At 42.4% G+C, this 16,876-nt stretch overlaps 1 protein-coding gene across 1 annotated transcript in view; it reads left to right on the top strand.

The window, feature by feature from the left end:
- Positions 1 to 16,876, top strand: part of LOC122558260 (calcium-transporting ATPase type 2C member 2-like) — an 87,238-nt gene that overhangs the window by 67,152 nt on the left and 3,210 nt on the right. The window contains exons 22-27 of the mRNA XM_043706642.1: positions 1,685 to 1,753; positions 1,880 to 1,996; positions 3,953 to 4,100; positions 4,980 to 5,075; positions 11,956 to 12,097; positions 14,021 to 14,070. Coding sequence (XP_043562577.1) covers positions 1,685 to 1,753; positions 1,880 to 1,996; positions 3,953 to 4,100; positions 4,980 to 5,075; positions 11,956 to 12,097; positions 14,021 to 14,070 — 622 coding nt within the window. The remainder of the gene's footprint in view (positions 1 to 1,684; positions 1,754 to 1,879; positions 1,997 to 3,952; positions 4,101 to 4,979; positions 5,076 to 11,955; positions 12,098 to 14,020; positions 14,071 to 16,876) is intronic.

Raw genomic sequence — 16,876 nt, 5'->3', positions numbered from 1 at the left:
TGTGCTTTCAGAGAAATGCAGCAAGCTCATGGACTGGACCAGGATGTATCTCCATACTCTTTGTTTGCAGTCAGCAGTCACTCACTCTGAGCCTACCTGGATGCTAACAGTACCCCTGCCTTGCCTTTTTCTGCTTTGCACCCTCAACAAGGCCTACCAGGCTTTTGTTACATCTTTCTTGCCTTGTGGTGAGCGCAGACCACAAAGCCAGAAGCTTGTCATAGTAAAAGGCTTCAGTTAAGTCAAGGGGGATAGCCTTCAGTCAAGGATTCTTGGCCCCATTGATGCAAGGGCAGCCTCTGATACTAGTCCAGGGGCATTGACACAGTCAATCAGTCAGTCAGCCTGCCTTTGGGGAGGTCAGAGTTAAGATGTTTTCCACATGCAGGATGAGGGACTAAATATCAGGCTGCCCATCGTCTGTCTTGACACCCTCTCCCCCATTTACAGGCTGTTTTGCTCCTGGAATGAGAGAAAGGCAGGTAAGAAAGAGATGGAAATTGCTGTTACTTCAGGTGCAGGTGGGGAGGTGCCCCTTGTGAACGAATAGGCACCTCAGATGGCATACAGGGTTAATGATGTCAGGAGTTGGGGTGACTGAGAACAAGTGAGGAAGATGCCACAGGCAATAGTGATAGATGTGGAGCATCAACCTTGATGGGACATGGGTAACAGTAGTAGAGTTAGGGTTAATGCGAGGATCTGAAAAGAGATGGTGGCACTCACTCTGGTGGAGTGGAGAAGGTCATTGACCCTCTTTTACTGTGTTGGATGTTCCTCATAGTGGCTGAGATGGGTGGTGACCACAGGCCAGACTGGCATGGTCTGGTTTTCATAACCTCCTCTGCTGGTCTCACGGTCAGAGGAAGTCCCACTTCTACTGTCCAGCTCAAGTCATTGCCCACAAAACGGGGTATCAGTCTGCCACGTCTGGGGCAAGGGTCAGTACAGTTATGGACTGACTGCTTGCCTCATTACACAACATGCCTCTAACAATGACAAAGGTGCTAGTTAATTTCAGGATATCTTGGTAATTGTAAGTTATTCCAGGACATGGTAAGATGGGGTTAGGAACAGAAATGAAAGACACTAGAAGATATCTTTAATGAGGCAAGATCAGGAAGCTATGACAAGAGAATTCATTAAATATAAAGTGAGGACTGCAGATGCTGGAGATCATAGTCGAGAGTGTGGTGCTAGAAAAGCACAGCAGGTCAGGCCGCATCTGAGGAGCAGGAGAAAGATATGACAAGAGAATTCATTAAATATAAAGTGAGGACTGCAGATGCTGGAGATCATAGTCGAAAGTGTGGTGCTGGAAAAGCACAGCAGGTCAGGCAGCATCTGAGGAGCAGGAGAAACAACGTTTCATGCATAAGCCCTGACCTGCTGTGCTTTTCCAGCACCAGACACTCAACAAGAGAACTCATCAAGTCTTGCAATGAAATTCCCTCCAAAAAACTCAACACAACTCGCACTTAGGTAATAAAAACACAATAATATAAGAGAGTTGAAAAATAATAATGAGCTTCCACCATGTTTCATAGAACTGTATTCAACCAGGTGTCTCTGCCTTGAAGAAAGATAAATGAGAAAAATGCAAGCAGAAGAAAAAAATGTTGAAGTTTGTAAAGCTTAATAATTTCCAAGAAGTTGAATGACCTGCCATGTCACTATTTTGTAGATGTGCAATGGAGGAAGGCAAAGGAATTTTTTTCAACATTAAAAATTTTGTGCGCTTTCAGTTGAGTACGTAAGTATAAATCTAGTTATTGGTGTAAAGAACTCTAATTGTCATGAAAGATTACAGATCAATTATGTGAATATATATATAATATGTAAACTGTTCTATTTATCTTCATTCTTTTTAAACACACAGAAGTATTTCAGCATTGAGCTTGATTGCTCTTTCTATTATATTTAACCTACCAAATCCATTAAATGCAATGCAGATTTTGTGGATCAACATCATTATGGATGGACCCCCTGCTCAAAGGTACCACTCAATGTTAGTTATTTAACTGTAACCATCAAGGTCATGATATGTTCTTGTCGCATTGTCCAGCTAGGGCTATGTTTTAAATCGGAATCCTATTATGACTTGATGTAAGTGTGAATGGTGAATCATGCTAACAGATTAGATTAGATTCCCTACAGTGTGGAAACAGGCCCATCAGCCCAACAAGTCCACACCGACCCTCCTAAGACTAACCCACCCAAACCTCTTTCCCTCTAACTAATGCACCCTACAATATGGGCAATTTAGCATGGCCAATTCAACTAATCTGCACATCTTTGGATTGTGGGAGGAAACCGGAGTACCCGGAGGAAACCCACGCACAGGGAGAATGTGCAAACCCCACACAGTCACCCAAGGTTGGGATCGAACCTGGGATCCTGGTGCTGTGAGGCAGCAGTGCTAACCACTGAGCCACCATGCCACCAAATATACATCCACTTACAAGCGTATTGTTTTCTATATGCATTTTGGACCTTTTAGTCTAGTTTTTAATTGTATCCTTATTTGCATTAAAATAGAATGATGCATCATTTTTGTTCTTAAGAGGATTGTGTGTATGTTTTATACACATTTGGATCATGATCTGTGGTGGTCTGATTTTGTTTTGCTTTTATTCTGGCAGTTGTGTCTGTTCTCTTTTTTTAGTGAATTACTCAAAATCCTGTTTACTTTCAAGCCTTAACAGCTTCGTTAAAACAATTTAGCATCTTCTCATTTTGTTTGATAATGATCTATGGGACACCTTACCACAATATGTACTGTGAATCATTTACACTGCAGCTATAACATTGTGCAAAGCAGTTTCCACTTGGTTATGATATTAAAGTATAAATAAGAAGCTGGATTCCAGTATTAACTGGGAGAGAGATTGTGTCAAACTCCCTGCAGAAGACAAACTTGGACCAGTTGGGAACAAGGAGTTTAGCCTGTAGTGTAAATACAGACACACATAGGTTAGACAAAACTTGGCGAAGTTATATTTAGTGTGCCTATGACATCTACAGAGTGTAGTGTTAGGTGTTATCCTGTGCAGGCAGTGCAAGGGATCCCTTGGAATCCTGTTCACAAATCAGCTTTCTGGTTCAGAAACTAGTGAGGGTATTGGTTCCTCAAGGGAGTTCAGTCAGAGTTAGGTTTGTGATACTGCAAGTGGCTTGGCTGGACAGGATGGGAGGAAGAAGAACAGATGAGCTGTAGTGAAATGGGAATCATTAGTTAGGAGAACAAACAAGGGTTTCTGTGATTGTAGGTGTGAATCCAGGATGGAATGTTGCCCACATAAAAGCAAATTTATGGATTCTGGAAAACTGAAATATAAAGTGCTGGAGAAACTCACCAGGTCTGGCAGTATCTGTGGAAAGAGAAGCAGAGTTCACATTTTGATTCCAATGTGACTCTTCTTCAAAATAATAAAGGGGTTGCAAAATGGTAGTTTTTATGCTATAGACAGAGGAGGGAAGAGGAACAGTTGGAGAGTGTCACACAAAATAGGTGGAAATGAAGATGTAAAAAGCCGAATGTGTGTGTGTGTATGTGTGTTACCACCCCACTTGGACCTATATTGCTGTTCCTTCATTGTTGTTGGGTCAACATTCTGGAACTCCCTTCCAAACAGCATTGGGGGTCTGCCTACCACACATCGACTGTAGTGGTTCAAGAAGGCAGCTCAGCACCATCTTCTCAAGGGCAACCAGGAATGGATAATAAACTGCTGCCCCAGCCAGTGCTGTGCATGTCCCACGAGTTAAGAAAAATAAAGCTCTTGTATCTGAAGTGTCAGAGTAGATTTTTGTTTCATTTCTCTAGCTATCATGGATATGTTAAGAATGCAATATGATTCCTGTAAATTAATTTGTAATTAACTTGTAAACTAAAGGTCACTCAGCTATTGGTTAAATAATTGGACAATTTTTTTTCCAACTCTTTCTACAGTCTGGGTGTTGAGCCAGTTGATCGGGATGTCATTAAACGGCCTCCAAGAAATGTTAAAGACTCGATCCTGAATAAGGGCCTAATTGTTAAAATCTTATTCTCAGCTATTATCATTATCAGTGGGACCCTCTTTGTTTTCTGGAGAGAGGTCTGTATAACTTATGAACCTAAATAGCTCTTTATCTTTAACTGTTCATTGGTTAATTCATCAGTAGATGGAAAGATGATTTATATGCACGGTTGGTCATTCAATTTTAAAGAATGTAGATAGATTTGGAAATTAGAAATAGTGTTCACATCTGCAAATGAAGAGAAGAATTCTATGTTCTATGTGAAATAATTTCACAGTCCATTCTTGGAATTGTTTCCAGCAACCTCTTTTAAAGGGCTTAACTCTGTAAATTTGTATTTTGTTTGAAACCAGTTATTTGGGAAATGTAATCCTGAAAGTAGTGCTGAACAGCCACATGTAAAAATGCAAGAACTAGGACAGGGATAATCCATTCAGCCCCTCAAGTCTGTTCTGCTATTTGATATGATCATGGCTGATCTCACCTTGGCCTCAACTCCACTTTCCTGCCCACTCTCCGTAACCCTTCAATCCATTACTAATTAAAAATCTATCTATCACCTCCTTCAATTTACTCAAAGTCCCAGCAACCACCACTTTCTGGGGTAATGAATTCCACAGATTCATGACCCTTTGAGAGAAATAATTTCTTCTCATATTGACTATAAATTTCCTAGCTCTTATCTTAAAACAATGACCTCTCTTTGGAGACAGGTAGTCCATAAAAATGTTTTATTTCCGTTATGTTTGTTAACTTTAGAAGGTATGTTGTGAACAATCAGAGGAAGATGCAGGCCATTTCTGTGCATCTATTTTTCCTATCTGAAAATCTCTGCTGTATTTCAATCAACATCTACTGTTTGAAAGATAGGGATGATTGATTTTGCAGTAACAGTTATCAATATTTATATTTCTTATGATTCTAGAGCTTTAAATCTATTGTTTTATTTAAAATAGCTTCCAGAGGGGAAGATTTCCTCAAGAACCACAACCATGACATTTACCTGCTTTGTCTTCTTTGATATGTTCAACGCTTTAAGTTGTCGCTCTCAGGTACAAATGTTACTTTATTCATATTTTTAAAGATGCCATAATATGCCGAGACTGTGCTAGCTCAGGAAATGAAGCAAACCACAAATTAAAAGTGTACAAAAAGATTTCTATTTTCTGTTCCTCACTAATTTTTTTTTTATTTAAGGATTCCTTCCTCTAGGGGTTCTACCTTGCACGCAATATTATAGCATTTGGGAATTGTAGAAACAATAACTCAGTCTTCTTCTGAGTTTCGCTGTTCTGTTTTCTTCTTCAATTCGTAAGTGCTGACTTAAAGATTAAATAATTTGCTTCAATTTAAAGGAAGTATTAGAATTCATTAAAATTTAGTGGAAGAGCTGTCTGGCTTATCTAATTAATACTTTAAAATGGTTAATTATAGCACAATATTTTCGAAGCACCATGAGGTTAGGTGCACATGACTAAAATGATCATCTTTCCAAATATGGTCACATTTTATCTTCTCAAAAAGGATGCTCTGGTATAACAACATCTTTGTGATCTTTTGTATATTAGTACAACTATATTATTCATGTAACCACTGCATAATCATACATAAACTAAAACCACATTTTTAATAGAAATAAAATACTGTGAATGCTGGAAAGCTGAAATTAAAACAGAAAATGCTGGAGCAACTCAGTATGTCTGGTATCATCTGTGGAGAGTTAATGTTTTGAGTCCGATATGGCCCTCTTTAATCACATCACCTTGCTGCTTAGCTTTATGTCATCTGCAAATTTGGAAATATTATGTTTGGTTCCCACATTTATCATGTACACATGTTGCAAACAGCTGGAGTCCAAGTATTGGTACTTGCGGTACCCACCAGTCAAGGACTGAATTTGTGAGAATAAACCATTTATTCCTACTAACTAAAAGCAAATTACAAGACTCCTTACCCACTAAGAGGAGAGAATCCTGTCGCTCAAAGGAGAAGACCAGGATTGCTATTGTGCTTCAGTTCTGAAAAAGAAATATATCAGAAGGAAAACGGTAACTCTGTTTCTCTCTCCACAGATGCTCAGATCCTCTGTGTTCCTCAGCATTTTCTCTGTTAATTTCATTTATTCCTTTTCTCTGAGTTCTGTCAATCCTTAATCCATGTAGTACATCACCTCCTCTCCCATGTGCTTTAATTTTGCGAACCAACCTCCTGTGGGGGACCTTATCAAAAGCGTCTGACAATCAAACTGTATTACATCCATTGACCTACTACTTGTCATCACTTTGTAAAAAGCATCCTCAAAACACTTCAAGTTTGTCTAACCCAACTTTCCCTCTGCAAATCCCCTGTGATTATGCATGATCAGATCATTATTTATTGGAGTCTCACTTACCTTGTCCTTTATATTAGATTCTAACATTTTCTCTGACACTAATGTAAGGCAGAGATGTCTGTAGATCCCTGTTTTCTCTCTGGCTCTTGTAAATTGTAGAGTGATGTTTATTAGCTTCCAGTCTGCAGGAATCATTCCAGGATCTATATAATTTTGGAATATGATCACCCCTGCATTGATTAGTTCAAAATCCACCTTCTTGAACACTCTAGGGTGTGGTTTTTCGGGTCTCTTGAACATACCAACTTTCAGACCCTTAATTGCTCCAGTACAATTTTCTTATTTATACTAATTCCCTTCAACTCTTCAGTCTCCCTAGTTATTGGATCTGTACCTGTGGGAGACTTCTTGTATCATTCTCAATAAAACAGACGCACAGGGTGAAATCATAATTGTTGTTGGTAAAGTCGCAATTTCATCAAGGTTCATGGAGCACAGAACAGACCCTTCAGCTTATTGAGTCTGTTCCGCCATCTCTACAGTAATCCCACTTTCCAGCACTTGGTATAACATTCCAAGTGCTCATCTAAGTACTTTTTAAAGGTTTTGAGGTTTCCTGCCTGGACACCCCTCCCACCCAATACATTCCAGATTCCCACAACCCCAGGTGAAAATAATTTCCCTCAAATCCCCTCTGAAAACCCTACCCTTCACTGTGAAATCATCTCCCCTCGTTATTGACTTTTCAACCAAGGGGATGAGCTGCTTCCTCTCCACCATGTCCATGCCCCTCATAATCTTATACACATCAATCACATCCCTCTCACCCTTCTTTGCTATAAAGGAAACACTCTGAGCTTATTCAGCTGTTCTTCATCCTTAAACTGATCCATCCCAGGTAACACACTGGTGAATCTTCTTTGCAGCACATCAAGGGCAATCACATCCTTCCTGTAGTGAGGCAACCAGAACTGCACACAGTACTCCTTCAGTGGCCTAACCAAAGTCTTGTACAGCTCCAACATAATCTCCCTGCTCTTATAATTTATGCCACAACTAATAAAGGAAAGTGTCCCATACTCCTTCTTAATTACCCTATTGACCTGTCCTGCTGCCTTCATTGATCTGTGGACAAATGCTCCAAGATCCCTCTGCTCCTCTGGACTTCCTAATGTCCTACCATTCATTGACTACTGCCTTAACTTGCTATCTCTTCCAATGTGCATCATCTCGCACATATCAGTGTTAAATACCATCTGTCACTAATCTACCTATTTAACCAATACATTTATATCCATCTGTAATCTAAGACCTTCTTGTTCACTAAAAACCATTCAGCCAAGCTTTGTACCATTTTCAAAGTTACTTCTCAGTCGCCACATTATCATCTGTATCATATATATATATATATATATATATATACATTTCACAAACATTAACAGATTCTGTGGTATGTCACAGAACATCATCCTCCAGTTCCACAAACAGCCTTCTACCACCACCCTCTGTTTCCAACCAACTTTGGATCCAACTTGTCAAATTACCATAGGTTCCATGAGCTTTTCCCATGTAAGACCTTCTCAAAGACTTTGCTGAAATCCATACAAATTACATCAATTGCACTACCCTCATCTACGTATTTGGCAACCTCCTCAAAAATTAATCAAATTTGTTCAGCATGACTTCCCTTTGAAAAAGGTGTGTTGATCAAACCTTGCCTCTCCAAATGAAGATTACTTCTTTCCTTCAGACTTTTCTCCAATAGTTTCCCTACCACTGATGAGATTCACGGGTCTATAATACCCTGGTTTATCTCTACTGCCCTTCTTGAAAAGTGGAACCACATTCGCTATCCTCCAGCCCTCTGGCACCTTCCATGTTGCCAGAGAGGAATTATAAATTTTGGTCCGAGCCCCTGTAATTTCCTCTCGTATCTCCCATATTAGCTTGGGATATAATTCAAGTCAGATTTGTCCTATTTGTAAGCCCGCCAAAAGCTGCAAAATATCCGCACTCCAATCTGCTCAGGAATCTCACAGTTACTTTTCCCAAATTCTGTACCAACATCTTCCACCTCCCCAGTGCAGATAATTGTGAAGAACTTGTTTTAACACCCAACCAATGTCTTCGATCTCCAGGCAGAGATTTCACCCTTGGTCCCTAATGCTCCCTACTCTTTCCCTAGTTATTCTGTTCCCTTTGATATACTTACAGAATATTTTAAGTTCTCCCTAATCTTTTCTCTTAGTGCTTTTTCACACTCCCCTTTGCTCTCCTAATTGTTTTGTTAAATTGCCCCGTGTTCTTCATCAGGACATCCATCGATTTGTTCCCTATGAATCTTCTAAAAGCTTTTCTTTTCCTTCTTATCTAGTCCTGAATATTCTTAGATATTCAGGGGTTGTCTTGGCTTATTGTTGCTACATTCCACCCTAAAGAAGATATGTTGGCCCTAATTACATTTTGAATGCCATCCACTCCCTACCAATGTTCTGCTGTAGATTTACCAGCAAGAGCTGTTTCCAGTCTACTTTGGCTTGATCCTGTCTTTATTTTAATAAAATCTGCAATCCCTCAATCCAAAACTATTTTTAGCAGTTTATTTTTTTTTCCCAATTCTTTTCTAAACTTAAACATACTGTGTTATGATTGCTATCACTAAAATGCTCCCCCACTGTCACCTTGAACATTTTTATGGTGGGGGAGGTTTCTGTTTGTGACCACCCCAGAGAGTTTCTTAGCCACATCATCCCGAATGTGCCTCATTACCTACCTACTCCACTCCAGTGGTGCCAAATTCGGTCAATCCAAACTCCATGCTATGAAGCACTATTTCTGGAAGAACTCATCGCTCACCGGAGGTCAGCTGGAGGACCGGCATCCCTGGCACCAACTTCCATAGACCACTGTGCCCAGGATGACCACTGACATTCCAATGCTGCCCTGCACATTGGAGGACAGTCTTCTGAAGATGACTGAGAAGGGGATAATGGCTGCAATTCTCTGATAGGCGCATGGAGGTCCTGGTAAACATGGTGGTCCAGAGGGGGACCATCCCTTTCCCAAAGGACTGACAGAGGATGCCATGCCACAAGAGCCTGAGGTTGCCACCTAGGTTAACGTCTGGAGGCAGCAATGCCATAAGAAGGTCGCTCTATGAGGGTAAGTCCAATACTTTTTTTATGCTGCCTCACACTCATCTCTCTCTGTAACTGCACCCAAGTCCAAGGCTTATACTCTGCAACATCTTCCCTCATTCACTCTCACCTACACAATCCCCCACACCACTAACCCTCCATGGCTTGCTCTGCCTGCTCAGTTGCCAGGGTCACATCATCTGTGCTGGCACTAACAGCTGTGCCAGCTACTTAGAACTCATTCAATCCCTCCCTTTTTTCTCTTTTCAGGAGGGAAAAAAAAAGCCCTTCAGAGGGAAGAATGAGCCTGGCTGGTTGGAGAGGTGTCTGACATGGGGCTCCTTACCCTCTCTCAGGATGGAATCCAGTCCCTCACAAATGAGAATCAGGACCACTCCTGTCAGAATGTCAAGAGATCCACGTCTCACTGTAACTCACACATTAACCCCACTGTCAATGTCATTAATTGTTCACGACTATTAACCCCTGGCCGTGACATCTTCTTTCCCTTGTGTTTTGTAGGTGCCAGCGGGATGGTCATGGCCCTGGCTGAGAATGGGCTGCTCCGCCAGGGGGCACCTCTGAGGAAGAGGAGTCAGACTCTTCAGAGAAAGCAACAGGAAGGCAGCCTCCCGCACTATCCATCCTAGATCAGATCCTGACACCTTGGTGGGAACATCAGGGTTAGAAGGTTTGAGAGCACAGTCTGGTGAGCACCTCACTGTGAGAGCTCTGCAGCACTCTGGGGCGGGAACCCCAGAAGCCACTGGCACCCTAAGGACTACCGGAGACCAGGAAGCTGCTCAGCTCCAGGTGGTATAGGTGTCAACAATCAGGAACTTCATCTAAATACACAGGGAGGCATCAGAGCAGCAGACAGCTGTGTAGGAGGCAGTGGCCGTCAAAGGCCGAAAACTGTGGGAGTACAGGACCCTGCTGCCTCAAACCTGCAACCATTTGGCTGCCTCCATGGACTAGTTGGTGGCTGTCAATGGACAGCCCGTCCAGCACTCCCAGGGTCTGCTGGATACCTGTGCACACCTGCTCTCCATCTTCCCAGCCATTGGTCCTCATGAGCAAATGCATGGTGTCATTAGGGCAGGACCCTGGCACTCACTCCAGGTGCACAAGGAGACAGGGCAGTGCCAGGAGGCATCCAGCTGGAGGAGGAACCACACTCGAGTCTCTCAGAAGTTTCCCCTCAGGACGCTCCAGGGTGGCCAGCCCTTCCTCCTCCATACTGTGGTCATTGAAGTGACTGGGGCAGGGAAATGTACAGCTCACAGGGAACCAATGCATTAGGATCACCGAGGATTAAGGTGCCAGCAGACCTGTGTCCTGTACAGTGCATTGGTTTGAGTGCAACATTCTTGCTCTATATACAGCCTCACATCAGTGGGTCTGGCAGCTTATTCTTCACTGGTTAAGATACTTCCTCCACACACTCTGGATGTATTCACAGGCACTTCCTTCCCTTTGTGTAATTTTGAAGGCGACAGCGAGTTTACTTCCGGCAGTGGTTTCCAACCTCCAACTCAGTGAGGCTTTGAACATTCAGGCCCCTTTCCTGACAGCCCTTCATGTAAACACCTTAACTCCGTCCTTTGCACCTACCCAGCTCCCTACCTATCTCTGCTCCTGGCATATGAGGTGACCATGCCAGGTGTGGTCATACACTGCTCCACCCTCACCTGAGGCTCTGGCATTCCAAACCTGCTTTACTATATCTCCCCCTTACAAATGCAGTTGCCTTCTTCCACAGTTGTCACTCCCTTCTACCTAGCCTGCAGCCCCAGTCCCCACAAGTAGATTCCTAAGGCTACTTCTCCCAGCAATACCCTCCCTCAGCCCCACTCAGACCCTCATGTCTCTCGTTTCTCTGGAGCTGACAGACTGACCATGGCCAACCCCATTGAGTGACCTAACTGGATAGCTCTGGACAAGAGGTGCCCAGCCCCTGTTGATGCCTATACATTTCCCTTGACTGCGTTCGCCCTACCCCCTGAACTGGCCACTATGGAGCATCAGAACTGATCGTGACCCACTCCCTGGACTGCAGAGCATTCAGCATGTTCCCAACTCCTCAGCCGGCTTTCCCCAACGATTACAAGCTCTTTAAGGAGCTTTAATGCACTTTACAGGCATTTTGAAAAATCCACAGGAGCACAGCAAAATTATATGTGGCAGAACATGCCATTTTCCCATGCACCTCAAAATAGGGACACCTATCTCTGCAAATTACTTCATCAGCTCTTCCTGACTAGAAACAGATCACAAGAAAATGGTGTGCTGTCAGGAAGCAGGAGGAAAATTATTTTCCAACAAAAGAAATTGTGTTTTGCAACCTAATCCATATCAATGTTTGCATTGGGAGACAAAGATCTGGTATTACATTTCAGCTTCGGCCTCAACAGCATTAGATCAAGGTTCAGGATAACTTATATAACTTTTCTTTTTTCCTAGACTAAATCAGTATTCCAAGTAGGCCTTCTTCGTAATCATGTATTTCTCTACACCGTACTGGGCTCACTTCTGGGACAAATGGCTGTCATCTATTTCCCACCTCTCCAGAAAATTTTCCAAACTGAGAACCTCACACCACTCGGTATGTAATTGAAGAATTCTTAGTGATGCAGAGTTTTTAGATACCAACTTTTTAGAGAACACATTCGCGAGTTTTTATCATCATAGTTTTGAGGTCAGATTGTATTGTGTAGTTGCCACTGTTAGGCCTGAAGAGGTCAGGGTTACATCCGAAATGTCGACTTCTCCATCTCCTGATGCTGCCTGGCTTGCTGTGTTCGTCCAGCCTCCTGCCTGTCTACTTTGTTATGACTGAGTCTGGATGAGTGAATACATTCCTCTATTTTCACCACTGGAGTTGGCATAGCAGAGTTTGAATTTTTAAACAGATGGAGTATTTCCCAAATCAGTATGTACTTGATCATGCATTACAGCCATGAATAATAAGTCAGACGGATCTCTTTGAATTAAGGAGTTAGTTTATTGAAAATTTACTCAAGTTAAGGAATAAATTTAGAAGATCAAATTCCATGAAACAGACAGATGAATACACATTAGCATACATATATACTTCTTTATTATTGGCTGACCGATTATTGCATCTTTATTGAATAAGTTTTTTGATTTGATAATAAACCCATTATTGTCTTTATTAAGAAACATGGTTGATAGATTTTGTTGTTTAAAATCTGAGAAATGGTACCATCTGAGAAATTCACATGGTAACTGGAAAAAAGTATTGTAATTTTCATCTTAAGTTGCGACCCTTGGAGTAGTGGGACTACAATAATATTGCACTCGGTAAAACCAGATGGCCTCCTTCTTTAGAGACCGCAATTTCCCTTCCCACGTGGTTAAAGATGCCCTCAAACGCACCTCATCCACATCCTGCCCCTCCGCCCTCAAACCCCACCCCTCCAACCATAACAAGGACAAAACCCCCCCTGGTGCTCACCTTCCACCCTACCAACCTTCGCATAAACCACATCATCCGACGACATTTCCGCCACCTCCAAACGGACCCCACCACCAGGGATATATTTCCCTCCCCTCCCATTTCCTTTTTCCGCAAAGATCGTTCCCTGTGTGACTATTTGGTCGGGTCCACGCCCCCCAAAAACCCACCTTCCCTTCCTGGCACCCTCCCCTGCCACCGCAGAAATTGCAAAACCTGAGCCCACACCTCATCCCTCACCACCATCCAAGGCCCCAAAGGAGCCTTCCACATCCATCAAAGTTTCACCTGCACATCCACAAATATCATTTATTGTATCCGTTGCTCCCGATGCGGTCTCCTCTAAATTGGGGAGACTGGACACCTCCTAGCAGAGCTTTTTAGGGAACATTTCCGAGACACTCACACCAATCAACCACACTGCCCTGTGGCCCAACATTTCAACTCCCCCTCCCACTCTGTCGAGGTCATGGAGGTCCTGGGCCTCCTCCACCGCCGTTTCCTCACCACCCGACGCCTGGAGGAAGAACGCCTCATCTTCCACCTTGGAACACTTCAACCCCAGGGCATCAATGTGGATTTCTCCCCACTCCCACCTCCCTCTCATTTATCTCTCCACCCTGCAGGCTTCCTGCCTCTATTCCCGATGAAGGGCTTTTGCCCGAAATGTCGATTTTCCTGCTCCTCGGATGCTGCCTGACCTGCTGTGCTTTTCCAGCACCACTCTAATCTAGATAATAATATTGCACTCGTCCAGCCTTGATTGTAATAATCCCAATTCATTTTTAATTGTTTCCTCTCAAGCTAAAGTCCATGGCTTTTATGGTAATGGTTTAAATTTAAAAGTCATTAGCCTGTATTTTTATCTTGTCATGGTATCATTTGTAAATCCTGAATTGTTACAAACCACTTATGAATATTATACCTCACATCAAATAACTACACTAATAATGAATGTTTCAAAATGTAAACACTGGTATCACTTGTTGAATTTAACAGTTCAGCTAGTCTTGAAATCTAAACATAGTTGTATCATTTATTCCTTGACAGACTTGCTGTTCTTGGCTGGCTTGGCATCTTCGGTTTTCTTTGCATCAGAGGTATTGAAGTTAATTGAAAGGTCATGGTCTTCAGCAACTCAAAGGCAAAATGGACCCAAGTCAGGATTATGACAATATTGGAATGTAACTTGTATTGGCTCTGAGCCATGGTGCACTACTGAACTGCACAGCTACACTTTATCAAGATTATCAAAGACAATTGTGAAATTTGATTTTGAAGATAAAAAAAAGTCTGTTTTGTATATTGAGATTTCATTTAAGGAAATGTTTCTCTTCAGAATGTACTGATGCTGTTGATCAGAACAATTCCCTTGTAATTTTATCTTGAAAGTTCGCAAAATTGGATATTGTACAAATTCTTAAAGTGAGTCGCAATGTGCAAAACAGCCTTGCAACTCTGGAAATACAGGGAGAAGACAGGGAATATTTATAGGTGAATTGCACATTCAGAAGCCAGTACCACTATGATGGTTCAAATAGTCTCCTTCTCTGCTGTAACAATTCTGCATAAATATTCTAAGTATTGTTCTTCGAACATAGTTTTTCTTACTTGTTGCAGACATTGTATAAACTAGCTATGTATAAACTAAGGGCAGTGATTATAGTTTTGTTCCTTTAAGTGATTGTCATACATTTTGTACTATCTCTTGAAATGTATTGGACTTTTCAATCTGATTTCTTTCATTAGTAATCACTTTCACTGCATTTGCTGTGAATGGCTATGCATTGGGGGGCACGGTGGCCCAGTGGTTAGCACTGCTGCCTCACAGCGCCTGTAGACCCGGGTTCAATTCCCGACTCAGGCGACTGACTGTGTGGAGTTTGCACATTCTCCCCGTGTCTGCGTGGGTTTCCTCCGGGTGCTCCGGTTTCCTCCCACAATCCAAAGATGTGCGGGTCAGGTGAATTGGTCCATGCTAAATTGCCCGTAGTGGTAGGTTGTAGGGGTATGGGTGGGTTGCGCTTCGGCGGGTCGGTGTGGACTTGTTGGGCCGAAGGGCCTGTTTCCACACTGTAAGTAATCTAATCTAATAACCATTGTCAATCAAATTGTTGACAACGGGCCTTCATCAAGCACTTTGTAAAGTAACAAGGGCTTGAGCAGAAATAATTTTATGCAATTTATGCATAATTATGCAAAGGGTTACTAGCAAGTACCACCTTTGCTCTATGATGTATGTGGTCTAATATATTTCCTGTTCAGGAAGCTTTTCAAAACAAAAGACGTGTAAAAACAGGCACAATGTTAAGAAACAATAGTAGCACATTATAGCCTGTTTGCAAACATCCAAACAAAGCTGATGGTAGAAAATTGAACTTAAACTTAAATGTGCAACTACATGAAAAGGAGTGTATTTCAGAGAATGTCAGAGCTGATTTACTAATGTATAGTTAAGTGGTTGCAGAAAATCATTACGAACAGTCCCAGAGGTTTTTACGGCACTGTATTCATACCCATTGGTCCTCTTCCAGGATTTAATGTTAGAAAACCTCAGTCATGCAAATATGCACAGGGATTCAACAAACCATCGCAACTGTACACAGACATGTAGAATTTCACAACCATATTGATCATGCAGGTTGTGGACTAAGGCTTGACTTTGCTCCATGGCAAGAAATAGTGTCAATTGTACCTTTAATGAGGTATAGACAGCACAACGGTTCCTCAGGTCAGTTCGTGCTATTTAATTTCATTTTGCCAAGGTTGAGCTGCTATCCAAATAGAAAACTTGAGGAAACCTTAGGCTTGGATTCATATTTTGTGGCAATCGAAGAGCTGTGATTTGCTCTGTAAGTGTTTAGAAATTACCTGCTGATTGTCTCAGTATGAAAATCACTTCATGGAGCGTCAGAGGCTGAGGGGTGACCTTATACGGGTTTATAAAATGATGAGAGGCATGGATAGAGTAAATAAACAAGGTCTTTTCCCTGGGGTGGGGCAGTCCAGAACTAGAGAGCATAGGTTTAAGGCAAGAGAGGAAAGATTTAAAAGGGACCTAAAGGAACAACCTTTTCATGCAGAGGGTGGTGCATGTTTGGGATGAGCTGCGAAAGAAAGTGGTGGAGGCTGGTACAACTGCAACATTGAAAAGGTATCTGGTTGGGTATATGAATAGGAAGGGTTTAGAGGGATATAGGCCAAATGCTGTCAAATGGGACTAGATTTATTTCGGATATCTGATCAGCAAGGTCTATGACTCCTCCTCAGGAATTCTCAGTGTTTCACAGCCTTACAACTGTGAATAGAGTGGTAGCAAAATGTTACCCACAATAGCTCCCACAATCTGCAGAAATTAAAATCAGTAAATCTGTCTTGGTGGTACTGGCTGAGTAATGAATAGATGATGAGAACAATTTATTCTTTAAAAGATCCATGAGAGCCCATGAGCCTGTTCTTGGATCATGATTGACATATGATTTGCCACACATAACTGCTTTTCCCTAATTTCTAAGAATAGCTTTGCTCAACAAATGATAAATCCCTAATTTAAAACGGGGAGAAAGTGAGGACTGCAGATGCTGGAGATCAGAGCTGAAAAATGTGTTGCTGGAAAAGCGCAGCAGGTCAGGCAGCATCCAAGGAGGAGGAGAATCGACGTTTCGGGCATAAGCCCTTCTTCAGGAATGAGGAAGGTGTGCCAAGCAGGCTAAGATAAAAGGTAGGGAGGAGAGACTAGGGGGAGGGGCGTTGGGAATGCGATAGATGGAAGGAGGTTAAGGTGAGGGTGATAGACCGGAGAGGGGGTGGGGCGGAGAGGTCGGGAAGAAGATTGCAGGTCAAGAAGGCATGCGGAGTCCGAGGGTTGGGACTGAGATAAGGTGGGGGGAGGGGAAGTGAGGAAGC

The sequence above is a fragment of the Chiloscyllium plagiosum genome, chromosome 17 (genome assembly GCF_004010195.1).
Source record: "Chiloscyllium plagiosum isolate BGI_BamShark_2017 chromosome 17, ASM401019v2, whole genome shotgun sequence".
NCBI classification, from domain to species: domain Eukaryota; kingdom Metazoa; phylum Chordata; class Chondrichthyes; order Orectolobiformes; family Hemiscylliidae; genus Chiloscyllium; species Chiloscyllium plagiosum.
Note: the sequence above shows the minus strand (reverse complement) of the source record. Positions and strands in the feature narration are given on the sequence as shown.